This window comes from Oncorhynchus nerka, linkage group LG20, assembly GCF_034236695.1.
Source record: "Oncorhynchus nerka isolate Pitt River linkage group LG20, Oner_Uvic_2.0, whole genome shotgun sequence".
Taxonomy (NCBI): domain Eukaryota; kingdom Metazoa; phylum Chordata; class Actinopteri; order Salmoniformes; family Salmonidae; genus Oncorhynchus; species Oncorhynchus nerka.
In genome coordinates this window covers 90,750,396-90,770,815 of record NC_088415.1, presented here as the reverse complement: position 1 = coordinate 90,770,815, position 20,420 = coordinate 90,750,396, and the positions used below count along the sequence as shown (strand labels likewise).

Below are 20,420 nucleotides of genomic sequence, written 5' to 3'. Positions count from 1 at the left end.
TAACCACACTGTGTGGTTAAAAACTCATGATTCCTACACTTTAAGTTATACGAAATAAATAGAGCCAGCTGGAAAAGCAATTGTCTCAAATGTAACTCTATACTTGACGTATAGAAAATAATCATTTTGAGATTTTACATCTAAAAGAGAAATTGAAATCGTATATTTCAGCCAAGCCATTATGTGTTTGTTTGTGTGTGTGTGTGTGTGTGTGTGTGTGTGTGTGTGTGTGTGTGTGTGTGTGTGTGTGTGTGTGCTTGCCTGTGGTCTACTCTCTGCAACACCACTACTAGTCCTTTAACTTTGCCTTCAACCTGTTCCTTGACTGTCCAATAACCTCCTCTCCTTCTCTCCCACAGGGCACTTACTGACTGACAGCCACAACGATGATTTAAATACACACCAACCTAACAACATCACACACACACCTCCATTGGCTCACGAGGAGGAAGATACAACACATTGGCCCCGCCCCTTCACACTGTCTTTGGACCAACAAAAAAAAAAAAAAAAACAGCCGCTTAGTCACGATAGGACGAGGAGATGCGTTGTCCGATGATGTTGACCCTGCAGGCGGTGTGTGTGTGTGTGAGTGTGTGTGTGGCCATGCAGCAATACCCAGCTGCCTGGGGCCATTATGACGTGTGTAAAAGTCAGATCTACACAGAAGAAGGGTTAACGTGGGACTACATGGCCTGTCAACCAGAAGCTACAGTCCTAACCAAGTACCTGACCGTCAGCCTGGACCCACCCAATATCACCTGTGGAGACCCACCTGAGACATACTGCACACTGGTGAGTACTGGCAAACACATAAACACACACACCCACGGTTCGGACATATCTCGGTAAGTGTGATGGACGCACACACACACAAACACACACACACACACACACACAGCTGACTGTGATGGTGATGAATGAGAAGTTAGGTTTCAGCCCACAAACTCTATTGTTCTGTTGTACAGAATGGGATGTATGCATACACACACACACACACACTGTTATGTACAGTTGAAGTCAGAAGTTTACATACACCTTAGCCAAATACATTTAAACTCAGTTTTTCACAATTCCTGACATTTAATCAGAGTAACAATTTCCCTGTCTTAGGTCAGTTAGGATCACCACTTTATTTTAAGAATGTGAAATGTCAGAATAATAGCAGAGACAATTATTTATTTCAGCATGTATTTCTTTCATCACATTCCCAGTGGGACAGAAGTTTACATACACTCAATTAGTACTTATTCTATATTATTATATTATATTATTATTATTATTCATATTCTTTATCCCCTTACACTGTGTATAAGACAGTAGTTTTGGAATTGTTAGTTAGATTACTTGTTGGTTATTACTGCATTGTCGGAACTAGAAGCACAAGCATTTCGCTACACTCGCATTAACATCTGCTAACCATGTGTATGTGACAAATAACATTTGATTTGATTTGATTTGGCAGCATTGCCTTTAAATTGTTTAACTTGGGTCAAATGTTTGGGGTAGCCTTCCACAAGCTTCCCAAAATAAGTTGGGTGAAATTTGGCCCATTCCTCCTGACAGAGCTGGTGTAACTGAGTCAGGTTTGTAGGTCTCCTTGCTCGCACACACTTTTTCAGTTCTGCCCACAAATGTTATATAGGATAGAGGTCAGGGCTTTGTGATGGCCACTCCAATACCTTGACTTTGTTGTCCTTAAGCCATTTTGCCACAACCTTGGAAGTATGCTTGGGGTCATTGTCCATTTGGAAGACTCATTTGCCCACCAAGCTGTAACTTCTGATGTCTTGCTTCAATATATCCACATACATTTCCTTCCTCATGATGCTATCTATTTTGTGAAGTGCACCAGTCCCTCCTGCAGAAAAGCACCCCCACAGCATGATGCTGCTTCACCGTTGGGATGATGTTCTTCGGCTTGCAAGCCTCCCCCTTTTTCCTCCAAACATAATGATGCTCATTATGGCCAAACATTTCTATTTTTGTTTCATCAGACCAGAGGACATTTGTCCAAAAAGTATGATCTTTGTCCTCATGTGCAGTTGCAAACCGTTGTCTGTAGTCTGGCTTTTTTATGGTTGTTTTGGAGCAGCAGTTTTGGAGCAGTGGTTTCTTCCTTGCTGAGCGGCCTTTCAGGTTATGTCGATATAGGACTCGTTTTAATGTGGATGTAGATACTTTTATACCTGTTTCCTCCAGCATCTTCACAAGGTCCTTTGCTGTTGTTCTGGGATTGATTTGCACTTTTATCACCAAAGTACGTTCATATCTAGGAGACAGAACACGTCTCCTTCTTGAGGGGTATGACGGCTGCGTGGTCCCATGGTGTTTATACTTGTGTACTATTGTTTGTACAGATGAACGTGGTACCTTCAGGCATTTGGAAATTGCTCCCAAGGATGAACCAGACTTGTGGAGGTCTACAATTATTTTTTTCTGAGGTATTGACTGATTTCTTTTGATTTTCCCATGATGTCAAGCAAAGAGGTGAGTTCGAAGATAGGCCTTGAAAAACATCCACAGGTACACCTCCAATTGATTCAAATGATGTCAATTAGCCAGAATCTTCTAGAGCCATGACATCACAGTCAACTTAGTGTATGTAAACTTCTGACCCACTTGACTTGTGATACAGTGAATTATAAGTGAAATAATCTGTCTGTAAACAATTGTTGGAAAAATTACTTGTGTCATGCACAAGGTAGATGTCCTTACCGACTTGCCAAAACTATAGTTGGTTAACAAGAAGTTTGTGGAGTGGTTGAAAAACAAGTTTTAATGACTCCAACCTAAGTGCATATTAACTTCCGACTTCAACTGTACGTGTGTGTGTGTGTGTGTGTGTGTGTGTGTGTGTGTGTGTGTGTGTGTGTGTGTGTGTGTGTGTGTGTGTGTGTGTGTGTGTGTGTGTGTGTGTGGGCCCTAAAAGCAAGGAAATAGTGTCCACAAAACATAATAGGACAGGATAGGAGGACAGAACAGGACAGGACAGAGAAACAGGGCATGTGTACAGGACAGGACAGAGAAACAGAACAAGGCAGGCCAGAGAAAGGACAGGACAAAGAACCAGGACAGAGACAAGACACAGACAGGACAGAACAGAGACAGGGCTGGACAGTGATGCTGCGTTGGGGAGTTGGCCATGTTTCTATTTTAAACACTTTGGGAGGATCTCTCTGTCTCTCTCTCTGTCTCCTTCTCTCTGTCTCCTTCTCTCTTTCTCTCTCTCCCTCTCTGTGTCCCTCTCTCTTTCTTTCTCTCTCTATCTATATCTCTGTGTCCCTTTCTGTGTCCCTCTCCCTTTCTCACTCTCCCCCTGTTTCTCTCTCTCTCCCTCTCTGTGTCCCATCCTTTTGATGGCATAGAATGCCCTTCTTGCCTCTTAGATGGTTCACAGCTTTGTGGAAGTTGCCTTTGGGGCTGATGTTTAGGCCGAGGTATGTATTGTTTTTTGTGTGCTCTAGGGCAATGGTGTCGAAATGGAATTTGTATTTGTGGTCCTGGCGACTAGACCTGGCGACTGGACACCATTATTTTGGTCTTACTGAGATTTACTGTCAGGGCCCAGGTTTGGCAGAGTCTGTGCAGAATATCTAGGTGCTGCTGTAGGCCTTCCTTGGTTGGTGACAGAAGCACCAGATCATCAGCAAACAGTAGACATTTGACTTCAGATTCTAGTAGGGTGAAGCCGGGTGCTGCAGACTTTTCTAGTGCCCGTGCCAATTCGTTGATATATATGTTGAAGAGGGTGGGGCTTAAGGTGCAGATTTTTAGATTTGATAGGGAAGCTGAGAGGTCAAATATACTGTTAAGATTTTCTACTGCCAAGTTTACACCTTGTCTATTACAGTGGAACGTTTTATTCAGGAAATTGTCTTTCTATTCCGCAACAAAGCCTCCTTCACTCACGCCGCCAAACTTACCCTAGTAAAACTGACTATCCTACCGATCCTCGACTTCGGCGATGTCATCTACAAAATTGCTTCCAACACTCTACTCAGCAAACTGGATGCAGTTTATCACAGTGCCATCCGTTTTGTCACTAAAGCACCTTATACCACTCACCACTGCGACCTGTATGCTCTAGTTGGCTGGCCCTCGCTACATATTCGTCGCCAGACCCACTGGCTCCAGGTCATCTACAAGTCCATGCTAGGTAAAGCTCCGCCTTATCTCAGTTCACTGGTCACGATGGCAACACCCACCCGTAGCACGCGCTCCAGCAGGAGTATCTCACTGATCATCCCTAAAGCCAACACCTCATTTGGCCGACTTTCGTTCCAGTTCTCTGCTGCCTGTGACTGGAACAAATTGCAAAAATCGCTGAAGTTGGAGACTTTTATCTCCCTCACCAACTTCAAACATCTGCTATCTGAGCAGCTAACCGATCGCTGCAGCTGTACATAGTCTATCGGTAAATAGCCCACGCATTTTTACCTACCTCATCCCCATACTGTTTTTTATTTATTTTATTTTATGCTCTTTTGCACAGCAATATCTCTACCTGTACATGACCATCTGATCATTTATCACTCCAGTGTTAATCTGCTAAATTGTAATTATTCGCCTACCTCCTCATGCCTTTTGCACACAGTGTATATAGACTCCCTTTTTTTTCTACTGTCTTATTGACTTGTTAATTGTTTACTCCATGTGTAACTCTGTGTTGTCTGTTCACACTGCTATGCTTTATCTTGGCCAGGTCCCAGTTGCAAATGAGAACTTGTTGTCAACTAGCCTACCTGGTTAAATAAAGGTGAAATAAAAAAATAAAAAATAAAAAACACACACAACCACCACACATCACCACCACCACAAACCAACAACAACAACACACACCACACACCAACAACACCACCACCACCACCACCACACAACAACAACACCACCACCACACCACCCACCAACAACAACAACAACACCACCACCACAAAACAACACCACCACCACAAAACAACAACACCACCACACACCGCAACACAACACACCACCATAAACCACCACCACCACAAACCACAACCACCACCACCACCACACACCACACACCAACAACAACAACACCACCACAAACCACAACCAACACCACCCCCACCCCACACCCCACACCACCAAACCAACACCAAACCAACACCACCACACACCGCAACACACCACACACCACCATAAACCAACACCACCACAAACCACAACCAACACCACCCCCACCCCACACCACCAAACCAACACCACCACAACCACCACACCACAAACCAACACCACCACCACCACCACCAACACCACCACCACCACAAACCACACCACCACCCCCACACACCACAACCACCACACCACAAACCAACACCACCACAACCACCACCACAAACCAACATCACCTCCACAAACCAACACCACCACCCCCACACACCACCTCCACAAACCAACACCACCACCCCCACACAAACCACCTCCACAAACCAACAACACCACCCCCACACACCACAAACCAACACCACCACCACCACCACCACCACCACACCACAAACCTACACCACCACCACCACCAAACCAAACCCACCACCACCACCCCCACACACCACAAACCAACACCACCACCACCACCACCCAAACCACACCACCACAAACCAACACCACCACCACCACACCACCGCCAAACCACACACCACCACCAACAAACCAACAAACCAACCACCCCCACCACACCACCAAACCAACACCACCAACACCACCACCACAAACCAACACCACCACCACCACCAAAACCACACACCACCAAACCAAACCACCACCACCACCACACCACACACCACCACACCAACAACACCACCACATCACCACCACACCACCACCCCACACACCACAAACCAACACCACCAACACCACATCCACAAACCAACACCACCCCCACACACCACAAACCAACATCACCACCACCACACCACAAACCACACCACCACCACCACCAAAACCACCAACACCACCACACCAACAACACCACAAAAACACACCACCACATCACCACCACCACCTCACAAACACCACCACACCACCACCACACACCACAAACCAACACCACCACCACACACCACCACCACACACCACCACAAACCAACACACCACAAACCAACACCACCACCACCACAAACCAACACCACCACCACACAACACCACACACACACACCACACACCACAAAAAACACACCACACCACACCACACCCCAAAAACACCACCACCACCACACCACCACCACCACACCAACACCACCACCCCACACCACCACCCCACACCACCACCACACACCAACACCATACCAACACCACCACACCACCACACCACACCACCACCACCACACATACCAACACCACCACACCACCACATACCAACACCACACACCAACACCACCACCACCACACACAAACACCACCCAACACCACCACCACACCACAAACCTACACCACCACCACCACCACACCACAAACCTACACCACCACCCCCACACACCACAAACCAACACCACCACCACCACCACCCCCACACACCACAAACCAACACCACCACCACCACCACACCACAAACCAACACTACCTCCACAAACCAACACCACCTCCACAAACCAACACCACCACCCCCACACACCACAAACCAACACCAACACCACCACCACAAACCAACACCACCACCCCCACACCACACCACAACCACCACTCCACAAACCAAACCACCACCACCACCACCCCCACACACCACAAACCAACACACCACCACCCACCACCACCACAAACCAACACCATCACCCATCACCACACCACACACCACCACACCACAAACCAAAAGCCACCACCACCAACCACCACCACAAAAACCAACACCACCTCCACCAAACCAAAACACCACCAAAAAAACCAACCCACCACACCACCTCCACAAAAAACCAACACCACCACCACCACACACCACCACCTCCACAAACCACCACACCACCACACCCCACACACCACCAAACCAACACCACCACCACCACCACCACCACCACACCACAAACCACACCACCACCACCACCACACCACAAACCTACACCACCACCCCCACACACCACAAACCAACACCACCACCACCCCACCCCACACACCACAAACCACACACCACCACCACCACACCACAAACCAACACACCACCACCACCACACCACCACACACCACAAACCAACACCACCACCACCACACCACAAACCAACACCACCACCACCACCACCCCCACACACCACAAACCAACACCACCCCACACACCACAAACCAACACCACCACCAAACCAACACCATCATCCCCAAACCCAACACCACTCCACAAACCAACACCACCACCCACACAAACACCACCTCCAAACCAACACCACCAACACCACCTCCACAAACCAACACCACCACCACCACCCCCACACACCACAAACCAACACCACCGCCACCACACCACACACCACCACACCACCACAACACCACAAAAACACACCACCACATCACCACCACCACCACCCCCACACACCACAAACCAACACCACCAACACCACCTCCACAAACCAACACCACCACCACCACCCCACACACCACAAACCAACATCACCACCACCACACCACAAACCAACACCACCACCACCAAAACCAACACCACCACACCAACAACACCACAAAAACACCACCACCACATCACCACCACCACCACCACCACCACACCACAAACCACACCACCACCACCACACACCACAAACCAACACCACCACCACAAACCAACACACCACACCAACACCACCACCACCACAAACCAACACCACCACCACCACCACACACCACACCACACACCAAAACACCACACACCACCACCACACCCCAACACCACCACCACACACCAACACCAACACCACCACCACACACAACCACCACCCCACACCACCACCCCACCACCACCACCACACACCAACACCACATACCATCACCACCACACACCACACACACCACCACCACCACACACCACACCAACACCACAAACCCAACACCACCACACCACCACAAACCAACACCACCACACCAACACCACCACCACCACACCCCACAAACCACCACCAACCCAACACCACCACCACACACCACAAACCTACACCACCACCACCACCACACCACAAACCCACACCACCACCCCCACACACCACAAACCAACACCACCACCACCACCACCAACACCCCACACACCACAAACCAACACCACCACCACCACCAGACCACAAACCAACACTACCTCCACAAACCAACACCACCTCCACAAACCAACACCACCACCGCCACACCACAAACCAACACTACCTCCACAAACCAACACCAACACCACCTCCACAAACCAACACCACCACCCCCACACACCACAAACCAACACTACCAACACCACCTCCACAAAACAACACCACCACCACCACCCCAACACACACCACAAACCAACACCACCACCACCACCCCCAAACCACACCAACAAACCAACACCACCACCACCACACCACACACTACCACACCAACACCACCACCAAAAATACACCACCACATCACCACCACAAAAACACACACACCACCACACCACACACCACCACCAAAAGCCAACACCACCACACCAACAACACCACAAAAAAACACACCACCACCACACCAAAACCACACACCAACACCTCCAAAAACCACACACCAAAAACCAACACCACCACACCAACAACACCACAAAAAAACACACCACCACATCACCACCACCACACCACAACCACACCACCACCACCACACACCACAAACCAACACCACCACCACACAGCACCACCACAAACCAACCACACCACACAACACCACCACCACCACAAACCACCACCACCACACACACAAAACACCACCACCACCACACACCACACCACACACCAAAACACAAACACCACACACCACCACCACACCCCAACACCAGCACCACACCAACACCACCACCACCACACACCAAAACACCACACACCACCACCACCACACCACACCAACACCACCACCACACACAAACACCACCCCACACCACCACCACACACCAACACCACATACCAACACCACCACGACACCACCACCACACACCAACACCACATACCAACACCACCACACCACCACACACCAACACCACACACCAACACCACCACCACACACAAACACCACCCCACACCACCACCACACATCAACACCACACACCAACACCACCACCACACACCAACACCATCACCACACCGCCACACATACACACCAACACACATCACCACCACACACCACCTAACCACCACCACACCAAATACCAACACCAACACCACTACACACCACACACCGAGCGGCAGGGTAGCCTTTTTTCTGGAATGTTCCATCACGACGCTCCTTCTCTCAATCCGACACACTTGCAGCGCTCACACACACTGTGTGATGTCAGGGAGTGTTAGTTTTCAATCCCAAAATCTCTACTGTGGTGATCCTACCTCCTCCTGGGAGGGAAATGATTTGAAGTCATGACACAGCAAGTAGCAAACACCATGTTTCTATGTGTAAGGTGACGAGGTTGGTGTGTTGTGTGTGTGTGTGTGTGTGTGTGTGTGTGTGTGTGTGTGTGTGTGTGTGTGAGAGAGAGAAAATGGAGTGAGAGGAAGAGTAGAGAGGTGTACAATTTAGGAAAGGACCGTGTTGAACATTCTTTAATTATTATTATCTATTGATTAGGTGGCAATTAGAGAGGATAGTGGACAAACTATTCCATAACATACCTAGTCCTCAATGTCCTTCTTTTGGGAGAATAGAAAGTGTAAGGATTCTAGCCTTTATGCGTACTATGTGGGCTCATGAAAAAAAAAAACATTAGTACTGTCAATTTAACACAAGGAGTGTGACTGACACTTTGGGCTGAAGAAGATACTCATCACGTATCCTGTGTTTTGTGTCTCTGTTGCCTTTTTATCGTCAATGTGAATTATCAGGAGGATGGTCACTGGCATTCAGTCGGAGATTGACTGTTGATGCATTGTTTTAGTTTTAGTAATGTAATCTGTGACGATGTGTTCCCTTATCGGATGGATAATGATGACAAGCATTTTACAACTGCTTCTCTCTCTTCTTTTACAAAAGACCTGAATAGTAAACGCCTGACAGACATGATTTGAGTTGACTCAGATCTCCATAGTAAACTGGCCTGACTGAGAGAACTTGAGTTGACTCAGATCTCCATAGTAAACTGGCCTGACTGACATAACTTGAGTTGACTCAGATCTCAATAGTAAACTGGCCTGACTGAGAGAACTTGAGTTGACTCAGATCTCCATAGTAAACTGGCCTGACTGACATAACTTGAGTTGACTCAGATCTCAATAGTAAACTGGCCTGACTGACATACCATATTTACATAAGTATTCAGACCCTTTTGCTTTGAGACTCAACATTTTGTTTCCACTGATTTATCCTTGAGGTGTTTCTAGTTGAATACATTTAGTTGGACAATTGACTAGATTTCCCCTTCCCCTTCCCCTTTCCCCTCCCCTTTCCATTCCCCTTTCCCCTTCCCCTTTCCCTTTCCCTTTCCCTTCCCCTTTCTCCTCCCCTTTCCGTATCCCTTCCCCTTTCCCTTCCCTTCCCCTTTCCCTTTCCCCTCCCCTTTCTCCTCCCCTTTCCCCTCCCCTTTCCCTTCCCCTTTCACCTCCCCTTCCGTATCCCTTCCCTTTCCATTCCCTTCCCCTTTCCCTTTCCCTTCCCCTTTCTCCTCCCCTTTCCGTATCCCTTCCCTTTCCCCTTTCCCTTCCCTTCCCCTTCCCTTTCCCCCCTTTCCCTCCCCTTCCCCTCCCCTTCCCCTTTCCCTTCCCCTTTCCTTCCCTTCCCTTTTCCCCTTCCCCTTTCATTCCCTTTCCCCTTCCCCTTCCCCTTTCCCTTCCCCTTCCGTATCCCCTTTCCCTCCCCTTTCCCCTCCCCTTTCCCTTTCCCTTCCCCTTTCCGTATCCCCTCCCCTTTCCCCTCCCTTTCCCTTCCCCTTTCCGTATCCCTTCCCCTTTCCCCTCCCCTTTCCGTATCCCTTTCCGTATCCCTTTCCCTTCCCCTTTCCGTATCCTTTCCCCTTTCCCCTTCCCCTCCTCCTTTCCCCTTTGCCCTTCCCTGAATATCATTGAGTGGCCCAGAAAGAGCCTGGTCTTGAACCTGATCGAAATTATCTAGAGAGACCTGAAAATAGCTGTGCAGCGACGCTCCTCATCCAACCTGACAGAGCTTGAGAGGATCTACAGAGAAGAATGGTAGAAACTTGTTCTCAACTAGCCTACCTGGTTAAATAAAGGTGAAATAAAAAATAAATTAAAAAACTCCCCAAATACAGGTGTGCCAAGCTTGTAGCGTCGTACCCAAGTAGACTCGAGGCTGTAATCACTGCCAAAGGTGCTTCAACAAAGTACTGAGTAAAGGGTCTGAATACTTATGTAAATGTGATATTTCATTTTTTTGTCTAATGACCTGTCTAATGACCCTTTCTTTGTCATTGTGGGATATTTTGTGTAGATTGATGAGAAGAAAAGAAAACAATTTAATCAATTTTAGAATTAAGCTGTAACGTAACAAAATGTGGGAAAACCAAGTGCACCGTAACTCTGAGAGAATACATTTTAAATGTGGTGTTCCGCAAGGTTCCATTTTGGGTCCGATGAGTCTCTCTGCTGCCCCTTGGCAGCGTTATCAGAAAGCACAGCATTGATTTTCACTGCTACGCAGACGATACACAATTTTGCATTTCTGTGCCACCAGAGGATTTTAGCTCCATGGATAAATTATTAGACTGTATTAGTGATTTAAATACTTGAATGGCTCACAACTTCTTCCAGCTAAATTTATTTTTTTATTTCACCTTTATTTAACCAGGTAGGCTAGTTGAGAACAAGACTAGACTGGTGTACTTATTGTTGGAGTCAAACCCTAGGTCTTATTTTAGATTCTTGACTCAATTTTCTATCACACATTAGTAATGTGACCAAAAAAGCTTTTTACCACCTGAGGAACAATGCCAAGGTGCGGACGTTTCTCTTTCGGGCTGATACAGAGAGACTCATCAATGCTTTTATTACGAGAAGGCTTGACTACTGTAATGCTCTCCTGTCTTGTCTACCAAAGAAAGCCATTGGTCAAATCCAAAACATACCGAATGCTGCAGAATGGGTACAGACCAAGACCAGGGAGGGGAGTACACAATACACCCGTTTTAAAGTCTCTGCACTGACTGAATATAATTCATTTTAAGATTCTTCTATTGGTTTTTTAAATCAATCTTCCATTGTCTCTCCAATACATGTCAGACATGCTTTTGAGTTATGTACCCAGTAGGACCCTCCGGTCCTCTGGCACTGGCTTTTTAACTATCCCAAAGCCTGGGACCAAGAGGCACGGAGAGGCAGCCTTTAGTTACTATGCCCCCAGCCTCTGGAATAGCCTGCCAGAGAACTTGAAGGGAGCTGAAACTGTGCACATATTTTTAACTTTGCTTTTCCTTATGGTGTTTTTAGTTGTTCAGCTTGTATCTTTATTTAGTTTAAAAAAAAATCTTATGTTTGTTGTGTAGTAAATATTTCAGCCTTTTATTTTCATAGTTTTTTTACTTAGTTTTTCCCTGTAAAGCAATTTGCGTTGCATTACATGTCTGAAATGTGCTGTATAAATACAACTTGATTTAATATGATTCGGGGGATGCCAGGAGAATTGCTACTTGCCCAAGCACATAGTGACAACTGTAAAGTTTGGTGGAGGAGGAATAATGGTCTGGGGCTGTATTTCATGGATCGGAAAGGCTGGTCACACATCAACACCATCATCCCAGTTCCAGTGATGGAATAATGCTGTTCATAGACTACAGTTCAACATTTAAAATCTCCAAGCTCATCACCAAGCTCAGGACCAAGCATAACATTATAGTCTCACCAAGGCAAATGTTGTGCTTCAGGACCAAGATCTTTCACCAAGTGGCAACAGTTTCACCAAGCTCTGGGCTCATCACCAAGCTCAGGATCCCTTTCCTGTTTCAGGAACCTCATCACCAAGGTTATATTTATTATTCATTATATTATTATAGGTATTATTCATTATATTATTATCAGGAACAAGTTATTATTCATTATCAGGAACAATTATTCATTATATTATTATAGTTATTATTCATTATATTATTCATTATATTATTATAGTTATTATTCATTATATTATTCATTATATTATTATAGTTATTATTCATTATATTATTCATTATATTATTATAGTTATTATTCATTATATTATTCATTATATTATTATAGTTATTATTCATTATATTATTCATTATATTATTATAGTTATTATTTATTATATTTATTATTCATTATACTATTATATTTATTATTCATTATATTATTCATTATATTAGTATAGTTATTATTGATTATATTATTATAGTTATTATTCATTATATTATTCATTATATTATTATAGTTATTATTCATTATATTATTATAGTTATTATTCATTATATTATTATAGTTATTATTCATTATATTATTCATTATATTATATAGTTATTATTCATTATATTATTATATTATTATAGTTATTATTCATTATATTATTCATTATATTATTATAGTTATTATTATATTATTCATTATATTATTATAGTAGTTATTATTCATTATATTATTATAGTTATTATTCATTATATTATTATAGTTATTATTCATTATATTATTTATATTATTCATTATATTATTATAGTTATTATTCATTATATTATTATAGTTATTATTCATCCTATTATATTATTAATTATATTAGTATAGTTATTATTCATTATATTATTCATCCTATTATTATAGTTATTATTCATTATATTATTCATCCTATTATTATAGTTATTATTCATTATATTATTATAGTTATTATTTATTATATTATTATAGTTATTATTCATTATATTATTATAGTTATTATTCATTATATTATTATAGTTATTATTCATTATATTATTATAGTTATTATTCATTATATTATTATAGTTATTATTCATTATATTATTCATTATATTATTATAGTTATTATTCATTATATTATTCATTATATTATTATAGTTATTATTTATTATATTATTATAGTTATTATTCATTATATTATTATAGTTATTATTCATTATATTATTATAGTTATTATTCATTATATTATTATAGTTATTATTCATTATATTATTCATTATATTATTATAGTTATTATTCATTATATTATTATAGTTATTATTCATTATATTATTATAGTTATTATTCATTATATTATTATTATTCATTATTATAGTTATTATTCATTATATTATTATAGTTATTATTCATTATATTATTATAGTTATTATTCATTATATTATTCATTATATTATTATAGGTATTATTCATTATATTATTCATTATATTATTGATTATATTATTATAGTTATTATTCATTATATTATTATAGTTATTATTCATTATATTATTATAGTTATTATTCATTATATTATTCATTATATTATTATAGTTATTATTCATTATTATTATAGTTATTATTCATTATATTATTATAGTTATTATTCATTATATTATTCATTATATTATTATAGTTATTATTCATTATATTATTATAGTTATTATTCATTATATTATTATAGTTATTATTCATTATATTATTCATTATATTATTATAGTTATTATTCATTATATTATTATAGTTATTATTCATTATATTATTATAGTTATTATTCATCATATTATTATAGTTATTATTCATTATATTATTATAATTATTATTCATTATATTATTCATTATATTATTATAGTTATTATTCATTATATTATTATAGGTATTATTCATTATATTATTATAGTTATTATTCATTATATTATTCATTATATTATTATAGTTATTATTCATTATATTATTATAGTTATTATTCATTATATTATTATAGTTATTATTATTATAGTTATTATTCATTATATTATTATAGTTATTATTCATTATATTATTATAGTTATTATTCATTATATTATTATAGGTATTATTCATTATATTATTATAGTTATTATTCATTATATTATTAATTATATTATTATAGTTATTATTCATTATATTATTCATTATATTATTATAGTTATTATTCATTATATTATTATAGTTATTATTGATTATATTATTCATTACATTATTATAGTTATTATTCATTACATTATTATTGACTAGAAACTAGAAATATCTGTCAATTTCAGTCGTTTGAAAAGGTCCTGAGGATTCCTTCCTCGGCACTTTCCTGTTTTTACTCGTTATTGTTATTCGTTATTCACTCTGTATTTCCTGTTTTTACTCGTTATTCACTCTATATTTCCTGTTTTTACTCGTTATTCACTCTGTATTTCCTGTTTTTACTCGTTATTCACTCTATATTTCCTGTTTTTACTCGTTATTGTTATTCGTTATTCCCTCGTATTCTTTGTCACTCAATTTCAGTTTTTATTTTCTCTTTCTCTGTCTCTCTGCATTGTTGAAAAAGGACCCTTAAGTAAGCATTTCACAGTCTACACCTGTTGTTTACCAAGCATGTGACCAATATCATTTATTTTCATTTAACACATTTAAGGCCCAACGAAAGCCTTCCTTAACCCCTTCCTTTAGTTACAGGATTTTATTTTGCTGATCAAAAGATGCTTCAGATATTAATCATGAGCAGTTGTCATACTGGACAAATAGAGATGGCTAATTTAATCAAAGTGGAGTGTTTGTGTGTGTGTGTTTGAGTGTGTGAGAGAGTAAGAGGAGAGATATTAGGTAAGGTTAGATAGTGGGGTGGTGAGTTGCGTTCAATCTGTGATCTGGGCTCTGATTGGTTGAAATGCCTTCATCCGTCCATCACGCTGGCCTGTCATTGGCCAGTGAGTTTATCTCCTCGACCACATCCCCTGTCTGTCAGGAATCACGTCAACTGAAGTCTACACACACACACACATACTCGCACAGACACAAACACGTACACACACTCACACAAGACACGCAGGTTTGAGTGTTTAGTTTAGGCCGACAAATGTCATTGTGCCAGGGTTAAAGTCTGTACTTACGCCATCCATAAACCTAAAAAGTCTGTCTGTCTGTCTGTCTGTCTGTCTGTCTGTCTGTCTGTCTGTCTGTCTGTCTGTCTGTCTCTCTCTCTCTCTGTCTCTCTCTCTCTCTCTCTCTCTCTCTCTCTCTCTCTCTCAGGGGCTTTATTGGCATGGGAAACATGTGTTAACTTCTTGACGCTACCCATCCCTTAAGCGGGGTAATTGTCATCAGCAACCGCTGAATAGCATAGCGCCACTCCATGAGTGTAGGTTTTTAAATAGGACCGGGAGAAACAATGGCCGCTTTACTCTGTTACGCAAAATTCACTCTGAGAGCCCCCACCTATCCACTTACGCAATGTGATCTTTCTCGCTCATTTTTCAAAATAAAAGCCTGAAACTATGTCTAAAGACTGTTGACACCTTAGGGAAGCCATAGAAAACGGAATCTGGTTGATATCCCTTTAAATGGAGGACAGGCATGCATAGGAACAGAGAGGTTTCAAAATAAGAGGCACTTTCTGATTGGATTTTCCTCAGGTTTTGCCTGCAATATCAGTTATGTTATACTCACAGACAATATTTTGACAGTTTTGGAAACTTTAGAGTGTTTTCTATCCTAATCTGACAATGCATATTCTAGTTTCTATGGCTGAGAAATAGGCAGTTTAAAATGGGTATGTTTTTTAGCCAAAAACGATAATACCCAGTAGATATGGGAGTTTATCCAAATTGGATTTGTTTTCGAATTCTTTGTGGATCTGTGTAATCTGAGGGAAATATGTGTCTCTAATATGATCATACATTGGGCAGGAGGTTAGGAAGTGCAGCTCAGTTTCCACCTCATTTTGTGGGCAGTGAGCACATAGCCTGTCTTCTCTTGAGAGCCATGTCTGCCTACGGCGGCCTTTCTCAATAGCAAGGCTATGCTCACTGAGTCTGTACATAGTCAAAGCTTTCCTTACGTTTGGATCAGTCACAGTGGTCAGGTATTCTGCCACTGTGTACTCTCTGTTTAGGGCCAAATAGCATTCTAGTTTGCTCTGTTTTTTTGTTAATTCTTTCCAATGTATCAAGTAATTATCTTTTTGTTTTCTCATGATTTGGTTGGGTCTAATTGTGCTGCTGTCCTGGGGCTCTGTAGGGTGTGTTTGTGTTTGTGAACAGAGCCCAAGGACCAGCTTGCTTAGGGACTCTTCTCCAGGTTCATCTCTCTGTAGGTGATGGCTTTGTTATGGAAGGTTTGGGAATCGCTTCCTTTTAGGTGGTTGTAGAATTTAAAGGCTCTTTTCTGGATTTTGATAATTAGTGGGTATCGGCCTAATTCTGCTCTGCATGCATTATTTGGTGTTCTACTTTGTTCACGGAGGATATTTTTGCACAATTCTTGGTGTTTGTCCCATTTTGTGAAGTCTTGGTTGGTGAGCGGACCCCAGACCTCACAACCATAAAGGGCAATGGGCTCTATGACTGATTCAAGTATTTTTAGCCAGATCCTAATTTGTATGTTGAAATATGTTCCATTTGATGGCATAGAATGCCCTTCTTGCCTTGTCTCTCAAATCGTTCACAGCTTTGTGGAGGTTACCTGTGGCGCTGATGTTTTGGCCAAGGTATGTATAGTTTTTTGTGTGCTCTAGGGCAACAGTGTCTAGATGGAATTTGTATTTGTGGTCCTGGCAACTGGACCTTTTTTGGAACACCATTATATTGGTCTTACTGAGATTTACTGTCAGGGCCCAGGTCTGACAGAATCTATGCAGAAGATCTAGGTGCTGCTGTAGGCCCTCCTTGGTTGTTGACAGAAGCACCAGATCATCAGCAAACAGTAGACATTTGACTTCGGATTCTAGTAGGGTGAGGCCGGGTGCTGCAGACTTTTCTAGTGCCCGCGCCAATGCTTTGATATATATGTTGAAGAGGGTGGGGCTTAAGCTGCATCCCTGTCTAACCCCACGACCCTGTGGGAAGAAATGTGTGTGCTTTTTGCCAATTTTAACCACACACTTGTTGTTTGTGTACATGGATTTTATAATGTCGTATGTTTTACCCCCAACACCACTTTCCATTCATTTGTATAGCAGACCCTCATGCCAATTTGAGTCGAAGGCTTTTTTTGATGAGAAGACTTTGCCTTTGTTTTGGTTTGTTTGGTTGTCAATTAGGGTGTGCAGGGTGAATACATGGTCTGTTGTACGGTAATTTGGTAAAAAGCCAATTTGACATTTGCTCAGTACATTGTTTTCATTGAGGAAATGTACGAGTCTGCTGTTAATGATAATGCAGAGGATTTTCCCAAGGTTACTGTTGACGCATATTCCACGGTAGTTATTGGGGTCAAATTTGTCTCCACTTTTGTGGATTGGGGTGATCAGTCCTTGGTTCCAAATATTGGGGAAGATGCCAGAGCTAAGGATGATGTTAAAGAGTTTTAGTATAGCCAATTGGAATTTGTTGTCTGTATATTTGATCATTTCATTAAGGATACCATCAACACCACAGGCCTTTTTGGGTTGGAGGGTTTTTATTTTGCCCTGTAACTCATTCAAGGTAATTGGAGAATCCAGTGGGTTCTGGTCGTCTTTAACAGTTGATTCTAAGATTTGTATTTGATCATGTATATGTTTTTGCTCTTTATTCTTTGTTATAGAGCCAAAACAATTGGAGAAGTGGTTTACCCAGACATCTCCATTTTGGATAGATAATTCTTTGTGTTGTTGTTTGTTTAGTTTTTTCCAATTTTCCCAGAAGTGGTTAGAGTCTATGGATTCTTCAATTACATTGAGCTGATTTCTGACGTGCTGTTCCTTCTTTTTCCGTAGTGTATTTCTGTATTGTTTTAGTGATTCACCATAGTGAAGGCATAGACTCAGGTTTTCCGGGTCTCTATGTTTTTGGTTGGACAGGTTTCTCAATTTCTTTCTTAGATTTTTGCATTCTTCATCAAACCATTTGTCATTGTTGTTAATTTTCTTTGGTTTTCTATTTCAGATTTTTAGATTTGATAGGGAAGCTGAGAGGTCAAATATACTGTTAAGATTTTCTACTGCCAAGTTTACACCTTCACTATTACAGTGGAACGTTTTACCCAGGAAATTGTCTAGAAGGGATTGAATTTGTTGTTGCCTAATTGTTTTTTGGTAGGTTTCCAAACTGCATTCCTTCCATCTATAGCATGTCTTAATGTTACTCAGTTCCTTTGGCTTTGATGCCTCATGATTGAGTATTGCTCTTTTCAAGTAGACTGTGATGTTGCTGTGGTCTGATAGGGTTGTCAGTGGGCTGACTGTGAACACTCTGAGAGACTCTGGGTTGAGGTCAGTGATGAAGTAGTCTACAGTACTACTGCCAAGAGATGAGCTATAGGTGTACCTACCATAGGAGTCCCCTCGAAACCTACCATTGACTATGTACATACCCAGCGTGTGAAAGAGCTGCAGGAGCTGTGACCCGTTTTTGTTGGTTATGTTGTCATAGTTGTGCCTAGGGGGGCATATGGGGGAGGGAATGCTGTCACCTCCAGGCAGGTGTTTGTCCCCCTGTGTGCTGAGGGTGTCAGATTCTTGTCCGATTCTGGCATTTAGGTCGCCACAGATTAGTACATGTCCCTGGGCCTGGAAATGATTGATTTCCCCCCTCTCTCTCTCTCTCTCTCTCTCTCTCTCTCTCTGTCTCTGTGATGACTTCATATTGGATTAGATCAGTGGTCACTAATCTTTTCTGAGTCACAATCACTTTCGGAGTAAAAACATTGTTCTGTAGGAATGAGATTTGTGCTTTAGGTCTAATACTGTACATTATCACAGCATAGTGCCTATGCTTGACCTTTCAATGTTGTTCTTCTCAAACCATATTATATTTCAAAACTCGAGCTTTGATAACAAAATATATCAGTTGTAACACTTTCGAGGCACAGCTGAGCATGAATTAAAAAATTAATTTACCGGACTGATGGTACCTGCATCTGTTGGTCAGTTTCAGTGGAGGGACCGCCTCTCACGTTCCTTGCTCCTTTCCTCCAGTCAGACTGACCAGAGAGAGGGGGTAAACCGTGAGACTGACCAGAGAGAGGGGGTAAACCGTGAGACTGACCAGAGAGAAGGGGTAAACCGTGAGACTGACCAGAGGGAGGGGGTAAACCGTGAGTCTGACCAGAGAGAGGGGGTAAACCGAGAGACTGACCAGAGAGAAGGGGTAAACCGTGAGACTGACTAGAGTGAGGGGGTAAACCGTGAGACTGACCAGAGAGAAGGGGTAAACCGTGAGACTGACTAG

At 41.9% G+C, this 20,420-nt stretch overlaps 1 protein-coding gene across 1 annotated transcript in view; it reads left to right on the top strand.

The window, feature by feature from the left end:
* The first annotated feature begins 365 nt into the window (after positions 1–365).
* The window catches only part of LOC115117137 (netrin-G1-like), a 44,900-nt gene continuing 24,845 nt past the window's right edge, over positions 366–20,420 (top strand). The window contains exon 1 of the mRNA XM_029645599.2: positions 366–795. Coding sequence (XP_029501459.2) covers positions 544–795 — 252 coding nt within the window. The 5' untranslated portion in view covers positions 366–543. The remainder of the gene's footprint in view (positions 796–20,420) is intronic.